At 41.0% G+C, this 25,487-nt stretch overlaps 2 protein-coding genes across 2 annotated transcripts in view; both read right to left on the reverse strand.

The window, feature by feature from the left end:
• Positions 1-1,998, reverse strand: part of mgaa (MAX dimerization protein MGA a) — a 34,667-nt gene extending 32,669 nt beyond the window's left edge. The window contains exon 1 of the mRNA XM_080849593.1: positions 1,934-1,998. The gene's annotated coding sequence lies outside the window, so the exon portion shown is untranslated. The remainder of the gene's footprint in view (positions 1-1,933) is intronic.
• A 6,348-nt stretch (positions 1,999-8,346) lies between these two features.
• On the reverse strand, positions 8,347-24,798 carry tyro3 (TYRO3 protein tyrosine kinase). The gene is made up of 19 exons (XM_080850355.1): positions 24,682-24,798; positions 23,529-23,715; positions 21,987-22,087; positions 21,451-21,621; positions 19,085-19,171; positions 18,720-18,835; positions 17,859-18,048; positions 16,045-16,187; positions 15,254-15,392; positions 14,794-14,920; positions 13,061-13,155; positions 12,858-12,953; positions 12,335-12,415; positions 12,119-12,211; positions 11,640-11,761; positions 11,185-11,294; positions 10,786-10,945; positions 9,436-9,572; positions 8,347-8,992 (listed from the first exon to the last, which is right to left on the reverse strand). Exons 1-19 carry the CDS (start codon positions 24,737-24,739, stop codon positions 8,578-8,580), a joined length of 2,628 nt encoding a protein of 875 aa, XP_080706481.1. The 5' UTR covers positions 24,740-24,798; the 3' UTR covers positions 8,347-8,577.
• Between the last annotated feature and the right edge of the window lie 689 nt (positions 24,799-25,487).

Consider the following 25,487-nt stretch of genomic DNA (forward strand, 5'->3'; position numbering starts at 1 on the left):
ATTGTGGGTCCCAAAGCCAGATACATTTATGAGACACTGGTCCATGTAGCCAAAAAACATGAAGTAGGTTACAAAAGGGACATTTTGTTTATCTATTGTAGGATCGGTAGATATGTCAGTGAAATCAATCAGTCTTCAGAAAGAGACAAACATATTACATAGATATCTTTTAAGATGTATGAATTGTTGATGTTTTTAATGAAACTTGGTGGAGGGGAGCAATCCAGATCACGGGGTTGATCCACTAATTATCTTCCACTTTCGTTAACATTGCGAGGTGGGGCATTAGGCCTTGACGGAGGTCTGCACTCTCCAAGTGACCTTCTAGTTAAAATGTGTGAATTGTTTTTTGTGAAATCAAATTGACCAAAACATGCACATACAAAGTCAAACACCATCTCTCCATTTACACTGCATCTTACAAGTCTACATGGGGGTCTTCCAGGTACGTGGTTTAGTGACAAGCCTAGATAAGTTAACTCTGAGTAAGTGGTAAAACTCCTAATAAAAGAACCGCCATTGGTTAATTCTCCTAGCAAAACAACGTCAGAGGGCTCTTCTATTAGGAAGTTTACCACTTACTCCGAGTTAACCTTTCCAGGTTTATCGCTAAACCACGTACGTGGAATACCCCCTGGAGACATTCTGACGTTTATTTCCAAATTATGTAATGTGATACCATTTTTAAGTGGAAATAACACAAAACTGTATTGTCCTTTAACGGTGAATCTCATCAAAACGTCTGCAGCCCATAACTCTTGAACATAGTTTTGAATGTTTAGTAATGCCAGAATGTTCTTATTGCTTCCCTCAATGAATGAACATGTTCATTCAACATGACATACAAAGATGGTGGTTGGCTAACCACCACTATGTAGTGTTTATTAAATAAATTCAACTGCTTACATCGGCATCTGTAGGCTACGTGTTGATAAGAAATAATATTTGTTTTAGTAGTTGATGTAGTTAAAGATTTCCTCTTGAGGGGCAGGTAAGACGCTTTACAACAACACATAATTCTATTTGCACTGTTGCTTCAGAAGTAAAGGCATACTTAACTTCTTGAATACTTTTCTTTGATATAGGAAATCTAACCTGTCACTGCTAGCTTGACACTAACTGTCTTGGAAATTGAGTGTATACAAGAAGCATAAACACTAGCGCTCTAACGTGTAACGATTGTAATACATTCTAACATGACTATTTTCGCATGACTACAGAGTTGAAAACGTCTGAAAAAAGACCTATTTCGACAAGCTATTACTTGAAGACACTCTTGAATATACCACAGTACTGCGCCACCGCCATCTGGCCAAATATGTATTGAAGCCGTTTCATTCATTCACTCATAATTAATCTTAACACTGTGCTTGCAAAATCAACATCTTCAGAAAGTGTACATTTAGTTCCAATTATATGACTGTTGTAATCAACTTGTCAGATGTCATCAAGACCCTCATCCGAGCACCACATTTACATACAGGCATCCCAGAAGGCCGCCGTAACAGTTATACTTCCCCAAAGCAATGATCAAAATAACTGGTATGGCTAGCTTATGACATGTTATGACGGTTGCAGTGTTTTTTTACCATAATATTTCTACCATTTAGAGGATAATAAGACATTGAACAGCATATATTTTGATTCGGGTGGCTATTTAAACTCATTGCAATACTCACATCAACATTAATACAACAACACAAGGCCTCATGTATCCCATACAACAGCTCTGAATGTGGCTACAGGCCTCGCACTACCCTCCTATACTAGCGCGTGCATTCTGCAATTGACCCGAATGGCGCGTGGATCCCTAAGCCAACACGATGGAAGACCAGCAAAGCTTTGGGGTTTTCGAGAATACGTAACGCACGTGGTCCATCCATTTCCAATCTATCTTCTCGAAGACATCCCTATATCCAAATCAACTGTTTACCTTCTGCCAATTGGAATGTTTCAATGTGGACAATGTTCGTCTCTTCTTGAATTCCTTGATCGTCCTTTCTCTCTCTCCCCCACTTCGAACATTATTACTGTGTGCGTCTCACCCAGCTGAAGAAAGCGTACGTGCTGTCGTAGAATACGTCACAGCTCCAGCGGTGGCACGTTCACCATGTTTGCGCAGGCTCAGACAATTGGAGCAATTCGATGATGTTCAAACCTCAACATTGGAACTCGGTGTGTAAGGTCCCACGTTTTTGCAAATAAATGATCCAAAGGCTGTTAGTTTGTAGTGGAGAGGCTAATCCACTGGTTGTGCTAACTGTAGAATAGACACACACGAAATCGGAATGTAGTCTTTCGCATTGTTTTCACGTAAGTCTTGCGTCTTAAGCTTTGTAGCCTGGATGTATTTATGCAGGGTCAGCATCAAATGGTTGTGTTCGATGACATATTGTTAGAGCTATATGAGCTGAAAAATGGTGCGCCACGGCTGACAACAGCGGTCTCTGAAAGGTCCGTTTACACACTTACACTGGCTAAAGAAATGTCCATGCACACATCGTAAATTGCTTTAGTATCTCTCATGACGCAGCTCTTGAAATGAAGTGGTAGGAGAATGGCAACTTCAGGTAACACTCTTTCAGGGCATTTGCTCATTCAGGAGTTGACCGCATGGTATACAAGCGAGAAACGCCCAATCAGTTGCATGGTAATACAGAGGGACTTGGTGCGGCGATAGGGGCCTTTGGTCCACGGACATAGCCTATCAGGTTAGGTCTTATTCGGAAACTGAATAAAAATGTTACGTCACCTGGAGGTGATGACAACCATAGACATCATATATGTCTATGACAACAACTGGTGAACAATAGGTAGGCCTACTCCAATAAGCCAGAGGTAGTCCGATGGTAGTTGGAAAATCCTCTTCGAACACTTGCTGGTCCTAAACATTTGGTGATCTGGAGAAGCTATTTACCATGGCAGCTTAACGTTAATTTGTAAAAAGCCTACTGGCAGCCTACTACTCTTTGTTTTTACATTATAGGCTATATTGACACATCCCTAAATAGCCCCTTATAGCCTGTTTTCTAGAGAGTGTGCGCCATTTTGTGACACCGGAGGATTTTTGAAGATAACGCGAACGTAGTTTAATGAAAAGCCACATCAGGGAGAAAATGGCAAAGCTGTCGGTTAAAGTCAATGGTCTTGTTTGTGGTTTTGAAAATACAATAATGGCAAGGATTTAGAATTGACATGCCCCATATTTTCTACAGCAAAGCTTCGAGGCATATACCAGAGTCCAAAGTCCTAGCCTATCGTCTATGGCAGGGGTGCCCAAATTCTTTCTCGTCAGGGGCCAAATATTAATCGGAGTGGAGGGCCGCGGGCCAAAACCAGAGTTTCATGTTAGGTCAGGTCCCATTATATTGAAATGTATTGCATATGTGTACCCAATTAACATTACCATTAATATACATACCTGCAAACTCAGAAGGGCTAAAAAAGGTGACAAACCAAGCCCCTGTAGGGGGGTCTGGGGGTATCCCCCCCAGATTATTTTGTTATTTTAACATGTAGGCCTAAATTAAGCATTCTGGTATACTCCAAGACGAAAATAATGGGGAAAGATAACATTTGCTTCAGGTAAAAAAAGAAACATTTATTAACATATCATACTAATTTAATGTAATCTATTAGTATACACAGGGAAGATAGGTAGGGGACTTCTATAATGGCCAATCAACTAACAGCAAGTTAAAGGCTAATAAACATGATTGCAGGCAACAAGAGTGACTGCTGATGTTTCGATGGAAATACTCCCATTATTTTCTATTTGTATCCGTCAAAAGAGAAAGATATAACAGTTACGCGTAAGCTGTGCCGTGGAAACAAGCGCCGTGACAGCACTTGACTCCAAAGGCTACCTCCACAAACATTTGTTAAGCTAACACGTACAGGTGAAACTTGTAGCAAGAGAGCGTCATGCCTTGACCTCAACTTAAGGACAGACTGCCCCAACTCAGATAGAGAGAGAGAGAGCTTGCACATTGACTACTGGTTGATTTCATATTTCATATCAACATTCTTTACACAAACATAAGTAAGGTACTTACAGTTGGCAGTTGCTAAACTCGTGTTGACATGTGTGAATTTGAACTCATGAATATGAACTTGTTCTACCTTTTCCCATTATACATGTAAGTTGAGAAGACTATAACATCAGCTAGATAACTAGCTATCATTTCATGCAAACGGAGCTCTTCCATTTAAATCGTTTAAGGTTAAGGTAAAAGCTAGCTAGTTAGCTAGCATAGCAACAAGATAACCATAGATATGGATCTGTATTGACAAAAGGTCAATAGCGCCCCCCTTGACCCATCTGAAACAATGTAAAAACTGTGGCCAAGCAGTGAACTGCAACCAGTCTTAGTTAAATATGACGTTGAAACAGAGACCCTGTTAAAAATGGGTTAAAATGCTGTCTAACGAATGACGTTCTAACTATAATTCTGACCGGAGCGCGGGCCAAAATAAATCCAGCGCGGGCCACATTTGGCCCGCGGGCCCCAAATTGGGCAGCCCTGGTCTATGGAGATCCACTTCATATAGTGACATCTGCTTTCGGAGACACCTTGCCTCAATTTCGAGTTGATTTTGGTTATACAACTAAAAGTATTTCTGAAGCATTTTAGCCAAGCATCTGCCCATTTCTTTTTTAGCGGCCTACTCATTGTTCTGTTTATAGCGCGGAACCACAACATTTTGACAGATAGAGCAAACTAAACAAAATCATTTTATCTTGTAATTGTGAAATTGATCAATATAGTGTTTCTGCCTGAAATGTTATGGCTTCTGATCATACACCCATCAGGATCCACTGCATTAAAGATCCATAGGTAGCACTTATATGGTCTTTTGATTGTATCCACTGGAAAAACTGGTCGCTTGTACTTTTAATACACTGTTGTTGAGGTGGCATGTCTAACCTTTACATTCCCATTCTTTTATGTTACGGCGTAGTAAGTGAAAATGACCAAATTAACAAAAGATCAAACAAATAAAGTGTGCTTTCCATTTTGAAGTAACTGTTGCTGAATTCCGTGAGAATAAGATTGGTACTATTGCTATGCATCATCGGGGTCCAAGGGTGTTGTGCTTAAACCTTTACATAACAAGATATCGGCTAGTGAAGTGCCAGATTTTTGCTTTGACCAGTATTCACTAGGTAGAACCAATCCACAAATGATTAGTAATGACCTAGAGTAAAATACCTCTTAGATGCAAACGTTTCATAAAAATGTGAGAATTATTGGCAAACCAACAAGTTTTTGCCCAAAAAGTGCTTTGACTCTACCCCACTGTAAGGAGTGCTAGCATCAAGGGCAATTCATGCCTAGGAACACAAACCTTATGTTTCAATATCAGACATGTTGGGCTACAAGCATAACGAGTTATATGTAAGTCTATGACGTTTTTGACCAAAACAATCTGGGGGGAAAAGTACAAGAAGAAGAAGAACAAAACCTTGACAAACACTTTATGACTGACTGCCTTCATGTAGTGGCTGTCATAACAATGTAATGTTTAAAAAAATCCAGTGGGTGCATGGAAGGGAGGGAATAATGGTGCCCGGGTTCAGACCAGCAAAATTGACCAGCCTGAAGCTGACAAGTATCTGGTGTAAATCTGTACCTAGAATATCCTGCATTCTGTGTGCAACGCTAGGCTACAAATGGTTCCCCATTGGTCTTCAAAGTCCATTTGTAGTCTGTCTTTGAAATGAGTTATCAAAACTGAATGTAAATTATCGGTATCGGGGGTCATAAGTCATATTTATTGATTCTCATAATGCTGTGCAGCATAACAAAACCTTAAATATTTTTGGGGGCATAAGCTGTCACATGAGGAGAGCTTTTCCCTTTGAAAACTATGAAAAATCAACAATGTTTGCCTCAAAGGTCAGGTTAAGTTTTAGGTGAAAATATGTAGTTTTTCCTGTCAAAAAACTAAATTGTTTTTAGATTTCAAAAATGCATAATTGAAATACAATGATTTCAAACCGTTCTGTTCATTTTCATATTGGTTGCCCACTAGTGGACATGAAAATTGAAAAGAAATACAAAACAAGTTGGAAAAAAAGAATCAAGATATCAGGGAAAACTGATCTTTTCATGTCCAAAACAAAAATTAATATCCACAGTTGTGTCTTTAACATATGGAAGTTTTGTGACCACTCACAGTTTGTACTGCACCATTGACATATATTCAGCATAAGGCTGTAATGTACCATAGACATATATTCAGCATAAGGCTAATGGACCATAGATATATATTTAGCACACGGCTGTTTCAATTACGTAGAGCAGTGGTTCTCAAACGTTTCACCGTGAGTACCAGCTCAGAAAATATTTGGCTTTCCAAGTACCACCACAATAGTGTTATTACCTCACTGTAATGCCTGATCAGAAAAATGAGCATGGCTCAGATAAATAACAAACTTAAATGATTGGGATCTAGTTGTTTTAATGATTTTTTAAATATATATTTAATGATTAATTTTCAAGTCATAAAAAATGGGAAAACTGCCTGAGTACCACCAAGAGGGAGCCGTACCACAGTTTGAGAACCACTGACGTAGAGCATCCCAGACATTACCAGTTCATACATTATGGTCATTACATCTTCAACACATCACCTAAGATACCAAAGTTTCATGGCCTTAACCATTTCACGTCAACATTTAAATTGTTTACTCCCTCGCCGTGAGTTTATGATAACATGTAAAATATTATTCATGGTTATAACAAAGATATGTGAAGAGTATCATCCAAGTCAACTTTAATTGACTGGTTGAGAGGATTGTACAGGGTTCTGTTCAATTTTCCTTCTGTAGGGAGTCCAGTTTTTTTAAAAACATGTCCTGGAAAATCAGACCGGAGTTGGACTATATGTAATGCATAAAAAAAGACTTGCCTTTTCTGAAAATGTTGGAATGATCACATTACTATCATCACTCAAATGGCATTACAGCTCAGTTAGCTATGTTAAAGGGGCACATATTTTTTGAAAGCCATTAAGCTTTGTGACCTTTACCTACTCCATTTGAGTCCTATAATGTTCAACCTATAGGTCCTAGTGTGATTTGAAATTTAACAATAGAAACTTTTCAGTTCTTCTCAGTGTCCTGTACATCTCTTGCAAGTACATTGGATGAGACTTGGATTGTCATCGGTTTCTCTTTTGACAGTAACATAGACCAGCAACATGGTTATTCATTTATAAGGGGGTGGGTTTCAATATAAATACATAAATTAAACGTGAAAGTACACCGGTAATCCAAACTTCATCCTGTTTTACTTTCAGCAAATAAATCAACAAGAGTTTTGAAGACCAGCAGTTACTAAATCTCAGAATATGGGCCAGATGCAAGCATTTTAGGACTTCTCATATCAAGGTAATAGACACATCAAGCTTAATGTTCTGCAAGCTTCTATTTTTCTTTGATGTAGCCCAGAATAATAGGAAAACATCCCACTGAAACAAAGCTTATAAACTAAAAATGATCATTACATTAATTGAAAAAAAAGAAGGGAGGCAGACGATTAATCATCACTTCATAAATGGATAGTTCCGCACCAGACAAGTGGCCGAAATACAGAACTGGTCTTTAAATAGAGACTTGTCTCACCTCTACTCCTTCATAAACATCAGGCCCTTTGACATGCAACACAGTATAGAAAAATAAGGACAATAAAGTAATACACTTCCCTTAATATCCCATATGGAATGCTATGGAATAGGTTCTGTACTAATGCAGGTTCCATCCAAACTATTTCAACTAGGCTGGGAACTTTGTCACTCGCACAAGATAGCAATCTTTCAAAATTGTGTCATTGAACCTGAATTTGCATTTACTGTCCACACAGAGTTTAGGACAAGGTTAAATATTAATATTAATAACATTATAAAATTAGGAAATGACAATCTCCCTTGTTATGACATTAATTGTTGGGTGTGAGAGCTTCAAATGATTAGAAATGTGTTCCCATGCTATTTTTATTATTAGTAGTAGTATTGCTTGCCCATGGCTAAATATCTACAGTACTTATGAAAAAGCGGCAGCTAACTTTACATTTAGGATGCTGTCAAGGCCCACAAAAGTTTGCTTAACACCCATGACAATGTTCCAAATAGTGGAACCCCGCTGCTACAATATCATTAGTAATCTATATTTGTTAACCCTGCCAAAATGTGCCACTAGTCAGTCTACGGTTCATACAAAAATTACATTTAACTTTTATTATAAACAGTATGAAAATGAATTTGCTACTTGAGATTTGTGTACGGTCATTATTATCACGGTGTTAACAGCAGCATGTTTGTTGTTTGTGAGGGTTTCTTCTGTATGTTCTCCTTCACAGTATGGAGGAGACATCTGTTAAAAATCAATAAAATCTTCGACACAGTTCCTCAATTTCATTAAAAGTCAGTTACGGATGTAAAGTCTTTTGTAATCACAGCTGTTGGATGTGTCCACAACGTGTCTCCAGTCCTTCCACATGTGTATTAACTGTCCACAGATGAGGTGGAAATGAAGGCAACAATGATAAACAAACAAGCATGTTTTTGAATAACTCAAACGTTAATGACTGCATCCTCATCTTCGTCCCTGATGTCCTCCGAGAGTCCATCAGATGGCCTGCCCTCATCGTCCAGCCCATAATGGGGACCAATAATGTAGCGGTAGTCTCCACCAATGGCCCGCGCTGCCCCTGATGACACCATCAGCCAGTCTTTCTCGTCCTCGTCCATGCCCACACACTGCCAGGGCACACCCCAGGACACCCCAGCCGCAGGACCAGAGGAGGCCCCGGCCACCTGCTCCGCACCCCCATCCAGGTCCTCCCCTTCCAGGTTCACGTAGAGCTGCGGCTCCTTGGAGGGTGATGGAGAGAGCCCGGCCCAAAGGTTCTCCAGCTGGTCGATCAGCTGCTGGAAGCTGGGGCGGCACTTGGGCACGGGACTCCAACAACTATGCATAATCTCATAACTGAAAGACAGACCTAGGAGTTAGACCGCTACATGCATTTAGTGATACTGATGGACTACATTGATTCAGTAATCAGTTAAAATGAACTCATGAAATTGTCTTATTAAAAGGATCTCTAGCTGTCCTCGAGAGTAAAAAAGCATGTATATTTCTTCCCATGCATATTCTGGTGTATTTTGAAGGATAAGATGGAGCCAAGAATTCAATTCAAAGTAAATATGATGGTAAAACAGGTGTCGCACTGGACACTTACAGGCACAACATTTCTTCTGTGTGACTTCTATTGCTAACAAAAGCAAAACTTCCATCAAGCACATAGAACGTAAAGGTGAAATATATTTTATACAAAACATGTAATCATGGGGTAAGTTACTTTGGAGAAAAGCATCTCCTAAATACGTGACCTTTACCTTTAGACATATATTCAACTCATATTTACTCACATGTCATCGCGGCAGTCTGGAGGCTTCTTGAGCCTCTCTCCCTTGATGAGGTACTCGTAGATTTCAGAGTTCTCCACCCCAGGGTAAGGGGTTTGCCCACGGGCCATAATCTCCCACATGGTCACTCCAAATGCCCACTGAGCAGACAGGAGAGGGGGAGAGAGAGAGACACTCCTTAACATTAACAAAATGTCAATTTGTCTTGTGCTTCTTTGTGCTGTGGTGGAAGTTGAAGTGTGACTGACATTACAAAAAGTTGTCTTGTCAACTTTAATTCGAACTACTTGAAGTAAAACCTAGCATCTAGCGCAATTAAAAAAATATATCTTTGTAATAAACAAAGTAAACAGTTATTTACTGTAATTACATAAATATAGTATGACTGACATTACAACTTCTCCACTCACAGTTAACAACAGTCCACAAACCAACACTTTTCATATCTCTGCTTGAAGCCTGGGTTGGTAGAGTTAAGTGTAAGAGTTCTCAATGGTTGTAATATTTAAGACAGCTTTAAAATATATGTAATTACTGGGGGAAAAAAAGTATAGTCCACATGTTATTTCACACTAAAAACATAAATATATTCTATTGCTTAGCCTTCCATCTTGATTTTTTTTGTGCCTTTCACAATTCTCTTACGAGAGGTTATGTGTAACTTATCCATAGCAAAGTAAACCACAGGTCAGCTATCTGTGCTGATAGGGCTGGTGTTGAAATATGTCATGTCAGTCACATGTAACATCTTCAGTCACATTTAGTAAAGTCAGTTAAGCAATTTTAATTGAAGTTATTAGGAAGAATCAGAATTGAATTAAAACTTTCTATATAAAGACAATTGTTAATTTTACCCTAAAGCATAATACAAAATTGTAAATAGCTGTTCTTGTTCTTGGTTATGAGAAAATTTAATAATACTGAAGACCAGTTTGTGTGTTGCCAAGGAGCTTTCATACAGGGAAATTCCATTGTTTTTGATGACATTTAAGTGGGACTTACTTGTGGGAGCCACATGAAAAATATGAGAGGAGGGGATCAAATCTTTCATTTTCAGTGGTCTTATAATGTTAGTACACCAGTTAAATATGTTCTAAAGTTTTTGAATAAGTAATGGATTTGCCCTCTGGTTGTATTCGTACATATTACTTGAGTTCATTACTCATTTTTGGTGGAAGAAATCTGATACTTAAAGGGCCATTTCTCATATTAATATGTTGTAAATATTTCCTGCTTCAATATAGTTGGTGGCAAATTTAGCGTATCGGACAATTTACTCAAAGTCAATCCCTAACGGAAAACACTCACTGTGTGTGTAAGCATCTGAGCATATTTTTGTATAAAGATGATTACCACATCACTCTGAGTAGTGTAGACGTTGTCAGCCAGACTTTCCAGTGCAATCCACTTGACAGGCAGTTTGGACACAGAGCCTTGTCTGTAGTAGTCACCGCTGTAGATTTTCTTGGACAGGCCAAAGTCCGCCACACATACAGTCATGCTTTCATTTAGCCTAAAATCATAAAAGAGGTCTTTCTTTAATGCAGGGACAGGATGATATGGATGAGAAACTCTTACGTACATACTCTGCGCATATGCCCACAATTCCATTTGTTTAGATTTGAATGTAGAGTCGATGAACTATATGCATTTAGAGATACATATATATGAACATAAAAAAACAGAAGACCTCAGGGAACAGTACAATTAATGTTTGTTTACATGGTAAGGTTCCTCACTGAACTAACTTACATGCAGTTTCGAGCAGCCAGGTCCCTGTGGATGATGCTTTTGCTGCTAAGATACTCCATCCCCCGAGCAATATCCAGCATGAACTGGATCAGCGATTGAAGCGATAGTGTCTGCAGCACAGAGAGAGACAGGCAGGCTGACTCAAGCACTTATGCTTCCACCTAACCTTCACTGAATTTCCAAAACAGTTCACTGCCGCCTGCAGGAAATTATTATCATATTGCTGCATCCAAATGGATAGGTTGTTAAAAGGAAATAATATCCTGAAGCGTTTTGATCAAGGGAGGCCAGATATGGTCAATATTTCACACAGAGGGAACAGGAAGTAATATTCTGGTAGGAGGTCATTTTAGTATTTATTTCCTTAAGGGTTTCAGGGCTGTATGCTTTAGTATGTCGGGGACTGTTTTCCTTTAGTGACCACAAACAAACAACAAACAAACAGGATCACTCACGAAGGGCTCATCCCCGAGGCGAGACATGAGGAGGAACGTGTGCAGGTCCCCGTGCTTCATGAAGGGAAGAATCACCATGGGGATGGGTAGTCGTTGCTGAGGGCGGCGATGCAAACTCACCCCTGAGTGAAAGACACAAATCATACAGACAAAAAGGTTTGTTATGTTAAATATGAGGACATTGACAGACTCAAGGCTAATTTGACCTTATCTCTCCCAGTGTGTGTCCGTGAACTGCTTGAGTGAGATAGCTGTAATCCACTGTCCTTCAATTTCATTTGTGTCTTCATAACCTAATTTCAATTTGAACTGATCACAGGGGAAGCTGAAATTGTATCATATTTAGGTTTTGTTGGTCATATTCCATTTTCTATCCAGAAAAAAATGAGTGGTCCTAGCACGGTTTGAAAGTTTGCTTAATCTTATTAGGCACATTAATCGTCTGATTTAAAACGTTTCCATCATGAATATGGACTAACCTATGAGTTGGATGACGTTAGGGTGATGGAAATCCTTCATATAGGCAGCTTCTTTGAGGCATTGTTCAATGTCACTTGAAGAACTGATGTCATCTGTAACATAAACAAAAAATTAAGCAAATGGCATTGCTATAGCAGAAATTGAAAAGCATACCCCGGGGAGACACTGTGCTTCTGATATCAGTAGCCTGTGGAAGGCTTTGAACGCAGACTCACTCTTGAGAACTTTCACCGCCACCTTCTGAACAGTGCTGTCCTCCATCTTGATAAATGCCTCCCTCACCGACCCAAACTCTCCTACCAAAACACACATACAGATAATGAATTGTAGTTTGAGCTACATAAGATACATGTCCCTCTTTCACCTCCAACAAGACATCTGTTCATTGCCAACAGAGAGCAAGTCTTTGTACCAGGGTTGTCGAGTCGATGCCTTAGGCCTTTGCAGCCAAGGACAGTTCACTACAATAAAGATTGCATGGCATGCGACAATGCCATTTTTATTAGACACATCACATGTCACCAAGGACCAGCAGTCTGTAAAGTATTTCTTCAACATGAGTCTTTGCTTGATCAGCACTTTCAAGGGTGATTAGTATTTTGAATAAACACACAGGGACAACTGGAGGCCCACTTACAGTAATTCTAGTACAAAATCACAGCCTATAGCCAAATAGGGATTTTTTTCATTACTTCCACTGTCTGATGCATCAAACTGAGCATTGCAAGCATAACAAACCTTTTCCAAGCATATGGCCGAGTGTTAACAGTCTCTCTGGAATCAAAACGTCTCGCAGTTTGGTCTTCAGGTCATCGTTGATTCCCAGGCTATCCACTAGGGGGACACAGAGGAAAGATTCAGCCGCTCAGCTAGACTGAGAGACAAGCAAGTGAAAATAAAGGTGCCCTTATTTGTGATGGGGGCCAGCGTAGAAAACTTACAGGTGGTTTCTGGCAGCTCCGGACACTGTCTGTTGAAAGACCTCGCCGCTGTGAAAGTGACGGTGCTCTCTGTCCCGGGTGGCTTGAAGACAGACCTACAAAAGTAAAGGTGCACTCTTGGTTTATAAGAGTTGTGCTTAGAAATGAAAAGCAATTTACAGAGAAACAAATGTTACTCCACTGATTAACTAGGATGTCAATTCCAAAGTTTAATATCGTTTTATAGCAGTGCAGTCACAATTTTTTCTTCTCTGTTGTTTTCTACAAACACGTAACCAAGTGAATGAGGCCAATTCATTTCCTCATCCTGCTCATTCATTTGGAGTTGTTGTACTGGTCTTACAGTGGGAGATTGGGGATGTACAGTACTGTGCAAAGTTTTAGGCAGGTGTGAAAAAATGCTGTAAACTAAGAATGCTTTCAAAAATGGAAGTGTTAACAGTTTATTTTCATCAATTCTTCATAAATTAACCAAATGCAGTGAAGGAACAGAAGAAAATTCTAAATTAAATCAATATTTGGTGTGACCACCCTTTGCCTTCAAAATAGCATAAATTCTTCCAGGTACACTTGCACACAGTTTTTGAAGGAACTCGGCTGGTAAATTGTTCCAAACATCTTGGAGAACTAACCACAGATCTTCTGTGGATGTAGGCTTCCTAAAATTCTTCTGTCTCTTCATGTAAACCCAGACAGACTCGATGATGTAGAGATCAGGGCTCTGTGGGGGTCATACCATCACTTGCAGGACTTTCTGTTCTTTAAGCTGAAGATAGTTGTTAATGACATTGGCTGTATGTTTGGGGTTATGTTCCTGCTGCAGAATACATTTGGTGCCAATCATACGCCTCCCTGATGGTATTGCATGATGGATTAGTATCTGCCTGTATTTCTCAGCATTGAGGACACCATTCATCCTGACCAAATCTCCAACTCCACTTGCAGAAATGCAGCCCCAAACTGGAAAGGAACCTCTACCATGCTTCACTGTTGCCTGCAGACTCTCATTATTGTACCTCTCTCCAGCCCTTCGGCGAACAAACTGCCTTCTTCTACAGCCAAATATTTCTAATTTTGACTCATCAGTCCAGAGCACCTTCTGCCTAGCCTGACGATGTCATACTCATAAAATTTTGTGGGCGGAGTTCAGGCTGGTATCCAGGCTACCTTCTGCCATGTTTCTGCACCCCAGTTTCTATGTTTTCGTGCTTAGTTCAGTCACTTGGCCTTGTTTCCTTGTCGGGGTAGAGCTTTTTGGCTGCAACTCTTCCATGAAGACCACTTCTGGCCAGACTTCCCCGGACAGTAAATGTCTGTACCTGGGTACCACTGGTTTCTGCCAGTTCTGAGCTGATGCCACTGCTTGAAATCTTCCGATTTCGAAGGTAAATAAGCTTGACGTGTTTTTCATCAGCTGCATTAAGTTTCCTTGGCTGACCACTGCGTCTACGATCCTCAACGTCTTCTTCAAAAGAGCTTGAACTGCACATTTTGAAACCCCTGTCTGCTTTGAAATCTTTGTCTGGGAGAGACCCTGCTGATGCAGTATAACTACGTTGTGTCTTGTTGCTGTGCTCAATCTTACCATGTTAATGGATAAAAAAATAAACAGTTATTGTTTACATTTTTCAAAGCATTCTTAGTTCATAGCATTTTTTCACACCTGCCTAAAACTTTTGCACAGTACTGTAGGTCTATAAATCAAATTATTATGCCACTTATGCAGCTCTTACCCGAACTGAGTCTCCTTGCCCCTGCGGTGCACCAGGACTGACAGGAGGAGGCCCACCATGGTAGCCACCAGGAGGCCGAGCAGCAGCCCCACCCACATGTGCCCTCTCTGGGTCTTTCCGTTTAGAGCTGGGTTAACAAAACACATGTAGAGCCATGAAGCAAATGGACACAAACCAGACATAACATAAATACAGTATCAATGCCATCGGTCATGAAGGTTGGAGAGGATCTGTCTGATAATTATGAATGTTGTGATGCTCTACAGTTGGCATTGAAAAGAATATTTAATATGAGTAACATTAAAAGAAAATCAGGATATTCAGTAGAGGGTGACAAATGTGACAACGTGAATGAGGACAATGAGGTAAGGATCTGATGATTGATCTTAGTTGTGGATTTAAATGCCAAAACTTCAGATGTTTTGTGAATGTGGAGCTTCTGACGGTGCTGTGGACGTACCTGAGGCAGGCATGACCAGCACAGGCGGGCTCCAGGGTCCACACCCCACCACTGTACACGCTGCTACCTGGAAAGTAGCATTGAAGAAGCGACCCCCTCCAGATAGGTGGGCCACATTCTCCTTAAACAGCAATGCATCCTGGGTAAAGAGAGAGGGGGGCAGGTGACCTTTACGTACCTCAAGTGAAGTATGGTCAAAATGACAATACAACATAGTAAGCCATATTTTGTTTTAAGGAGAAAAGTATAAAAATGTATTTCCTCTCAAGAGCTGGACTGGCCTTGATGCTATCAAAAGTTAAAAAATTAAAAAAAAAAAAAAATACTTGATACAGCACATGAACTCATCGAGAAGCTCCCTGACTGAAGATGAACTAACATAAAAAATGTCCCTTGAAGCACACACTAAAAGAGTGCGTGCATAGAAAGAAGCCACTCATTCTGCCCAAATGTGAGTGTGGTTCATTCATCCTTCTCACTAAAGGCAAACAGAGTGGGGGTTGATTATTGCTCTTAATGCCACAAATGTGTAAGCATGTGATTGGTACAATGAAATGAGGTCATGTTTTTTAAAGTCTGTAACTGTTTCACTTAGAGAAAAAAAATAAACATTCTTGAAGTTTGTGGGCTCATATGTTATTATGTTATTATGTATAATTACATAGATATACAGGTAGATAGATAGATAGATAGATATAGCCGGGATATATACTAGAATGTATTGTTACTAGGTGTATCAGCTTTAGTCTGTATATCCCACACTGTGTTGTACACTGAGTGCTGATGTGTACCTGGCTCTCTCCTCCCAGACTCCATTGCACCTTGTAGGCCAGAAGCTGCCCTTCGAGCTCCTCTTCCTCCAGGGCTGCCCAGGTCAAGGTCAGCTGCTGCTCCGACAGGTCAAAGGTCAGGTTCTTCGGTGCAGCGAAGGGCACTGTGTATTAAACACAATGACAAAAACTTAATATAGACACAACACAAACATTTTACTATCAAGAAAACAAAAAAAAACATTTTCTTGAACTGCAATATTCAAGTACTAATGTTAACTTTCACCCAATCTGTCCTTTTAATTCTTCTGTATAGGCACATTCTAGTAACCCCCTTACCAGAGAAAAGTTCAGATGACTATAATGCAGCTCAATGGATAGGATTGGGTTCAACTTTATTGTTGAATAGTAGTACAGCCAATAGTTGGCTGTATGTCCAATATGAATGAATAGAAATCTGAACAACATGAACGGTTCAGCAAGTGCAAGTATGAGCAGTACAAGAGACCATAATGAGTGCAATAATGCCTAGAGCTGTGGTATATAATTCAGAGTCAAAGCCTCAGGGAAGAAGCTCCTCCTGAGCCTGCTGGTGTAGGAGCCGAGGCACTTCAACACATTAAGCAGTTTTACCCGTGGATCTTTTTTCCCTTCCCTTTTCCCAGATCCATAAAACAACTGTGCGTCCGCCAGCCTTAACAGCACACATATGCGCAATACAAGTATTATACCATTATAATGCTGTGTACACAATACATTTTTTTTATATGTCTTCACAAACACACTCTTTCGTTACTACCAGCACCTAATCCACCAGGCTGCAGTGATGAGCTTTACCTGCAGAGGGCGCAACCAACGCATGTGTGTGTTAAGCAGCAGCACATTGAAATGGATTGGGGCCATGCACAATGGGCCATTGTACACTGAGGCTGGAATCCACTGGACTAGCGCCAGTCCTGCCCGTTTACAAACATGCAAACAGGGTCACCATTAGAATCCCCTCCTTCCTCCACCCACCATCCCCCCCAATATCACCACCAGCCTTCTAACACCCACCCAACCACCCCTCACACAGCGCAGCTGGTCGGCTAGGGGCTCCTAGTGTGTGTGTGTGTGTGGGGGGGGGGGGCCTCCGAAACAACCTCCTCTCTCTTTCTCCTTGCCCAGAGACAGTCATCCACAACAGACCACCAAGCGGGATGTGTTCTCAAGCCTCTGTAGAACTAGAGGCCCAGCATGTGTCTGTCACAGGCAGTGCCACTGTCATAGCTAAACGGAAACAGATTGACAGAGAGCCTTCGCGTGTGCCTGAAATGTTTAAAGCCTCAGCGGAACTGATCCGATGGCCCATTCTGTTTGTTTCACACCAAGTCAAAAACAAGCAATTTGAGTTGGACTCAAGAATGAAATGTTGTAATGCTGTGCATAGTTTGGAAGTCATGAATCACAATGTTTCATATGGGTGTCAAAAAAACACTGACAATTCCAACTGGAATAAATATGATTGTATGCTTCTGAATGAAAATACTGAGTTTATTTATCCACTTTGGTGGTTGATGTTGGCCGTAAAAGAAAATACCAATGGCACAGAAATGCTGTGAACTCCTCAGTGTGTGAATGTGTGGAGGGACTGCAAATTAATGCTGTGTATGGGGCATAAGTGCTGCTGCTTCCTGACTCTGTAAAGGAAGCAAATCTCTTGGTTGTGAGTAGAACTCTCTTCTAATACACTTTTATCATTGAAGAAAAAGTGATATACTCCAAATGCCACAGGAACTTTGAGTTTAGAAACTAAAAGCTCAAGTTAAATGAGGAAATATAGGCGCTAATGTTACCTGATTCAGGGGTCTGAAAGTTCACCCAGGATGTGAATGCGGAGGATCCCACTTCATTGGCACAGCGGATTCGCACACTGTAGTTTGAGTGGCACTGGAGTCCACCAATCACTACCTGGTATGGTGGCACCATCACAGGGCGTTCTGGAAGGGCCATCTTCCATCCAGAGGTCTTAGACATATTTGACATCTGCATTTTAAAGGAACAGGAAGCATACATTCCGTTCACAGCCGCACCATCTGAAAGTTCTCTGTGACACACACTCCTTCCTGTTCCTGTGTACGTGTGTGTGTGTGTGTGTGTGTGAGTATGTGTTTGTGTGTGTGTGTGTGTGTGTGTGTGTGTGGAGAGAAACATGGATTGGGGGAAAGGGGGGTTGAAAGCTAAGAGAGGAAGGAAAAAATGCAGCTAACACTTCAGGGCTAACAAATACAAAAACAAAAACACTGGGCCGGCCACTCCGTCTGGCGTGGGCGAAAGACATTTCCTGGCGCTGACCTGAGTCACTTGCTTACTGTCCCCCTGAGCTGTTTGCATGAGTCTGCAGTGGGCCGCTAAGAGCTCCGAGGCACAAACAAGCCAATGCAGAGAATAACAAGACAACAACAATGGGATTGAACTGAAGTGGATCAGCAATCACATAGCATAATTATGACGTACCTCTTTCAGCATGGAACCAAAAATAACCACTGGCAACAAAACCCTTTTGTCATGACCGAAGGACCTGTAAGCATGTGCTACCAGGCCTGATCCCAGAACTGCTAAAATGGGTTGTTTGGACTCAAGCAGATTAGTCGCTAGATTGCTCGAGCAACTATAAGTAGCTGAAAGACTTAATTTGTTAATGGCGGCTCCAGTACCTGTATGGTGCAGTTCTGTAGGTCTGAGTGCCCAGTGAACCCCGGTGACCACTTCAAGGTGATGTTACTCTCCAGTATCTGGACCACCTGCACTTCTTTGGGGGGATCAGGCAACACTGTATACAAACACACAGGTACAAGGGGACATTACAAAGATACACACATAACAACACCCAGCATTGAATGACCAATGTTTACAACAGTAAACAATAAACATCAGTACAGTAAAACAGTAAACAATAACAAAACATATTATGCTACAACTGACGTTGAAGTCTTTTACATGCTGAGTAGACACCGTGATCTTCATTCATGTTCCTTTTTATTTTGTGAACACATTTCACAGTCGTCACCAACGGCCTTACCTTTTATGTGCACAGTCCCAGTGCGGGACGACGAGATTCCTCTGTCATTCTTGGCTTCACAGTAAAACTTTATGCTTTCGTTTTTGCCTAGAAGAGAAAAAACAAGCGAGTGTTGAGAAGAGGAATGCTCAATGAAGGTTTTCAGCACCAGAAGCACAAGTCAAGGTCTGTGCACAAACACCAGAGTTTTTTTGAGCGCACACACACAAACACAACAGACAGATAGAGGCCTATAAGAAGCAATTTGGATTACAATCCTGGAATCCACCTTTAAACACAATTGTAACACTCCCATATTATATTTTCAGGGTCACGTACACATGATAATCTTATTTGATAATATATTCCAAACGATATGGAAAAATACAAAGGATGATACAGCACATTAGCAGAGAATTGGCCTAAGGGTAAGGCCTCTGTGCAGTGTACTTGGTTGATCTCAGTGTGATGAACCATCAACTTGTCTCCATCACTTGTCTACACTTGCCTCATGGGTTAGCTGAACAATCATTGAAATCCTCTCTGCTCTTCATGGTAAAACCTCACAAAGAGAGGTCAGCCATTCCCTCAAAAAGCTCCTTTTTACAGCCCTTTTACAGTTCTAATATAATAAATCCTAATTCAAGTATCTGCCCTCTAATATGACTCACCTACATGACGTGAGCATGGGTGCAGACTTGGCAGTCTTTCCTTCTAAGGACGGCACTGACATTGCTGAGTATTTGTAAGATGGATCGACAGACAGACTGATTTAATAAGTCTAGAAAAACAACCACTCTTAAAAATGGAAAGTGTATCTGGATCATATTGCTAGATCGTATTGATCCTCTGTTACTAAAGTGGCATTATAAGCAGGAAGGCCCATCACTGTTTTGTGCATGCATTTTTGGCATCATTTTGATCCCAAAGTTTAAAAAGTAGTGGACGCTAAGTAATTTTTGGGTGTCAAAACCGCATTAGACATAAGACATTTTGTAAAGTGCGATTGTTTGACACCACAGAGAGGCAGATATTTGATTATATTTACATTAATTTATTTAACAGACATCAAAAGCTATAGTAAGGTTAATTAAATCCCAGGCAGGCTGAGGTTAGGGACAGGCCACTTAAAGACATGTGATAATAATCCAGATAATAAGTCCAGATGTCTAGTGACCAGTGCCTTAGAAAGTGCTGAAAGTAATGGAAACTGCGCAGGAAGCCCAAAGGGAAGACAAGAAGAGTGCCATTTTTTAAACAACCACAGTAGGAATGCAGACACAGCAAGGTCACAGTGCAGATCTGAGGGCAGTGAGGGGGGAAATGAGTGATTTATTTTAAATTTAAGGACAAAAACAATCTACTTATAGTTTATGATGTGAAAGAACTGTTTGTGTCTAAAGCTAGTATACCTAGAAACACTGACAAATAACAAAGTTTTTCCTATACCGAGACAGCTCAAGACATGCCTGGCATTTGTATGTTTGTCTTTAATTATCACAATCCAAAACCCAGATAATTTAGAGGCCCACACTTCTGTCACATGGTATCATGAAATAAGGCTTGGTGAACCCTGCAATAAACATAATTAGATATATGACAAACAACGTTCATAAACACAGGGATTTCTGGTGTAAAACCATTCAGAGTTTAAAAGGATCCTTCTATCCATAGGGCCAATAGAGATGTAATTTAACCTATAGCTGTTTTTCAACCTATACTATGCCCTTGCCATGCCCATTAGGGAATGTTTACCAGCAAACACCAGCGTAGACATAACAACCCTGCAGAAAACCACTTTCCTGGCTCCATAAAAACCTGCTGATCATTCCCACCCAGCAACAGTAACCTTTGACACCATTTAGTTAACATAAATAATACATATGTGAAGACTGTAGTCTAGTACTTCAGAGGATATCAGATATGACTTCATCAGCCTATCATTCATTAACCCTGTTAAAACAAGCAGGAACTTTTCTCACATGGCCACAGAGTAAACTCCGGACAAAATATCTGCTGCCACTCATTATGTGTTTTATAATAACATAACTGCAAAGCCATATCTAAACACAGTCCTCATACAACTACAATACATGACTATTGGTACACACAAAAAGCAATCTGAAATCAGGTAGCTCAAACCCCCACCAAACAAGGTGCTAATTGGCAACTAATGCCAAGCATTAAAGTACAGTACTGCTAATTAAAATGTCTCCCAGATACTAATAAGAAATGAGCTCATCATCCCCTTATGAGCCAGCCTTGTGATACTGTCCGTAACATCTTGACATAATGCTGCTGCAGTTATTCATTCAGATCAATACAAGCATATGGGAGATGACTCATGGTTGAATTACGACCTCAGGGAAAGGATGAGGCAGCCTTACCGGGAACGTTCAGCACGGACGGGGAGGACATGGCGCCCCCCTCCTGTTTACCTCCTAGCCACCACAGCACCTCCACAGGGTTGGGGGGGCCCAAGGCAGCACAGGTCAGGTTGAAGGGAACCCCGGGGAGAGTGGCAACATCCTGTGGCTCCAGCACAAAGTGGGGGACACCTGCAGGGTTTAACAGGGCAGTGAGGGGAGTGTTGATTGGTTGGTGTGATGACAGATTTTTTTCGGCCTCAATACTCACACACCAGCTGAATAGCATGAACAATCATTTTGGCGAGATGTAGACTGACTAAAAGTGTAACCAAAACCTCACAGAGACAAAGTTATATACGTGACCTTGTTAGATGTCTGATAAGTACACTGTTGCTGCCACTATCAAGCAGCTCTGTGTAAAATTTGAGTGTAGCAGATACAAGAGGAGGATTTAGGTATAGTGTGGATAGAAACCTACTCAATAATGGCATACAGAAAGCGTCGAAAGACTTTAACTGCAGTAGACAGAATATGAAGGAAAAGTGGCGTACTACCTTCTACTGTAATCCAGGCTGGCTCAGACGAAATGGTTTTTCCGTGTAACTCTACCTCACACCAGTACATCCCTGCATCCTGCTGCTGCACGCTCCTTACACTGCAGATGTTAACAAAACCATTAATACAAGCAATACTGAGAATAAAATTAAGATACAGAATATATGAAATACATTTAAGGTCATTTGCGGTTCAGTGAAAGGGAGTAGGCATGAACAAACTGTTCTCGAAGTTGCATCTGAGCAAACATTAACAGTAACAGTAAGGGCATCAAGAATTCATAGTAGCACAAGCGGTTCCTAATCCAGGCACAAAAAGAACCTTTATACTGCTCTGTTCCTTCCGCTACCCAAAAGAGTGGAATGTGTTGAAACAGATGTGCGAGTTTACAGCATACAGACACAGTACATTCGTACATGCTTGTTAACACCATTGCCTTGACCCACTTGCAGACTGAGTTTCACAGAAACACAAACATGGTTGCGCCCCCTACATGAATGAGCTTTTATTTTGACTCAGTGTGACGTGCAACTGGGCCTGAGAGAAGAACAACTTTAGACCTATGTGCTGTGGAATGGCTTGCACTCGTGCAAGAGATTAACGGCAATGACAGCATCAACCGATGTCGTAGTGGGTCATGTTACCGGCAGCCCGCCGGTACCTCACAGGGAGGCTGACCACATTCCAGTCAGCCTTCAATCATGAGGTGGGAACCTGTTGTACCTGCCAGGGTGAACCCCAATTTGAGACTGGTTACTTACAAGCTCTGCTGAACAGAAAACTATTTAAAGCTGATTAAGCCAGCCTAGATCAGCCCCCCCATTTCAAATAACTCCTTCAGCCCCTCCCACCGCCTCTACCTTCTACCTCCATCTCCATGCTGAATTCTAATATGTTGTAGAAAAACAAAGCGCTTCAAAGATGAGAGCAGCCTCTTTGCCCCTATTTATGGTTTTAGAAAGACTGTTTCTTTATGACACAGAGGAAATTTACACCAAAACATGGCATGCCAACATGCTGCCAATCTCTGAAGTTGTACTTGTAAACACATAGGGGATTCTAACACTGATGTGCACTCAGGTTGAAAGCATTATGCTGAAGCACCATAATTAGTGGCCTACAGACAACTACAGACATGTCAACAGAAGATCACATGGTCACAGCTAGCGTATGTGAGCCTTGGGGCTATGTCAATACCCCAACCCATGATCTCCATGGGCCAAAGTTACATTTTGACTTAAATGTCAGCCCGGGCATTTTCATATCAAAAACAGACATTGTCTTTAAGTGTGGGAAAGACCAACACATAATTCCAACACCCCTAGAACAGTGAAGCCATGCCTGCGTTAACCAGGGTAAGTTAACCCTCTCTCAAACAGCTGCAGTGTGAAAAGCTCCATTGTTAAGGACAAAAGATACCAAATGGGGCAAATGTAAAATTAGAGGTTATCCAAACATCTAATGTTCCCTTCCCTGAACTACATCATCCAGAAATACCATCACACACTCTCTAGCATTAAGCAGCATTTTCCTCAGCGTACCTGTACAAGGTCTCCCAGTGTTGGGCCTCCAGAGTTATGTACATCTGGTCTGTGCTATACAGCTTCTCCCCGTCCTTCATCCACACGATGTCTGGCTCGTTCATAAGGCCTTCAATGGCACAGCCCAGGCTGGCCATGTTGCCTTGGGTCACCGTGAGATTGGCAGGGTTCTTGGTGAACCGCAATCCTGGCAAGGACAACACAATACTTCATGACTTCAAATACTGAGTACACAGGTGGAACCAAGAAATGTTTAACAAAGACAACAATGGTCAACAGCAAGCAGAGGGATTGGTATCCATTTGGATGTTTTTAATGTTTAATCTGTCTTAAAAGCAAATAGAAAAGGTTGTGAAAGTTCTCTGAGAGCTGTGACTGTTCTTTGAGGTTTGCCATAATGAATAGGGAAGGAAAAGCTTCATACATTTTCAGCTAGAGGCTTTTGAGTGTGTGCCTGTGTGCCTCTGTGTGTGTGTGTGTGTGTATGGGGTGTATCTTAGTGCCCTTTGTGCCTCAGCTTTTCCATACTGCTTGGCTGATGAGCTTGCTCTGTCTGGGTCCTATACGTCATTCAAGCTGCAAAAGTCTCAAAGCACACCACTGTAATATTCAATACAGCTGGGTGACAGTGGTGATGAAACAGCCATCAACACCAATATTCTTGCGACAGGCAGGGTGCCCTAAGGCAATAACGTATGAAAAATATCTCACATGATAGGTAGCAGATAGTGTGAGTGTGACCACTAAATCCAAAGGGTAAAGTCTCTGGAAAAGTGTCACTTTAATATAACGAGAAAGACTTGTTGTAAGAAAGGTAAAACAGGTTGTATTCACCTCAACTTAAGACACAAATGCAGCCAAAGTACTTGATTTGATTAGCGCTTTCCACTGCCTTTAGGTAAGGGATCTGTGGTATCACTACATTGTAAGCAGCGTCAGCCACGATTGAGTGATAACACAGCACCCATTTTCAGGGTGAACAGGCTATTTAAAAAAGTGATTCTTCGAGGGTTTTGAGCAACTTAAAATGAATGGTGCGCTCAAAATCATACAAAAACATACTTGTATTTCCCAAAACACTACCGCTTGACCCGCGGGCTTCTAAAATCAACCATTCACTCTCGTGCTGTGCTCTGTTGCCTGTAGAACTTACCTTGTATTCCCATATTGCTTTGAAAAATAAAAAGTAGTAGGCAAAAAGAGATCTGCATTTTTCATCCTCTTTAGCACACCTTGGGCTCCTCTTGATCAAATTCGTCGTTCCAACCAGACCAGCAAGTGGAATTATCACATTCTATGTTTGTTACATATCCCGTCCTACCGGAGTTTCCGTAAGCTACACAGAAGCGACAACTTGCGGAGTCCTTAAACTTCATCGGACCGAATAAAACAGTTCTTCTCGCAGGGAAAACAACGTTAAACTTAAGGGGGAAACCCCTGCTGCATTCCCTAAACAAAGTGTCACCACTCTCTCCAAATCGTTTGAACAGCGTGAACGTCCCGTCCGGGTGGCAGTCCCAGAAGTGTTTGGACTGATCCGTCTGAAGTGGGGGTTGTGCAAGAATGCCGCTTAGGGATGCCGCAGAGAATATTCAATGGGACAGACCAACGACTCTGATCCCAATAAACAAAACGAGAGTTCAGAGAAAATTGCCAACAATTATACGTTTTATTTCAGAAAATGCAAACAGTATGGATTTATTAGTTGTTTCATGATCCATCATGTGTCCTATTATATGAAACGACTATGAGTCAATGAGATACATAATTTTTAAATAGACTTTACGCTTTAATATAACATTTTGCCAATGTTTTTTTTTTTTACTGATTACAAAAGAGCATTCAGGAAATCCCTACTAGTTAATATTTTTTAACATGCATAGGCCAACAAATTCAATCTAATGTAGGCCTACACGTTTTGAACAATTACAAAAATAATTGACTGTCCTAATTAAAATG

Source organism: Sprattus sprattus (assembly GCF_963457725.1).
Source record: "Sprattus sprattus genome assembly, chromosome: 13".
Taxonomy (NCBI): domain Eukaryota; kingdom Metazoa; phylum Chordata; class Actinopteri; order Clupeiformes; family Clupeidae; genus Sprattus; species Sprattus sprattus.

Bases quoted from the DNA above. Each gene is read 5' to 3' on its own strand.
- tyro3 (XM_080850355.1), bottom strand. From the start codon at position 24,739: ATGCAGATCTCTTTTTGCCTACTACTTTTTATTTTTCAAAGCAATATG. The intron at 14,921-15,253 runs GTACGTCCACAG...TTGTTAACCCAG, and splicing joins GCTGGTCATGCCTGCCTCAG to CTCTAAACGGAAAGACCCAG. The intron at 13,156-14,793 runs GTAAGAGCTGCA...TTACTTTTGTAG, and splicing joins GGCAAGGAGACTCAGTTCGG to GTCTGTCTTCAAGCCACCCG.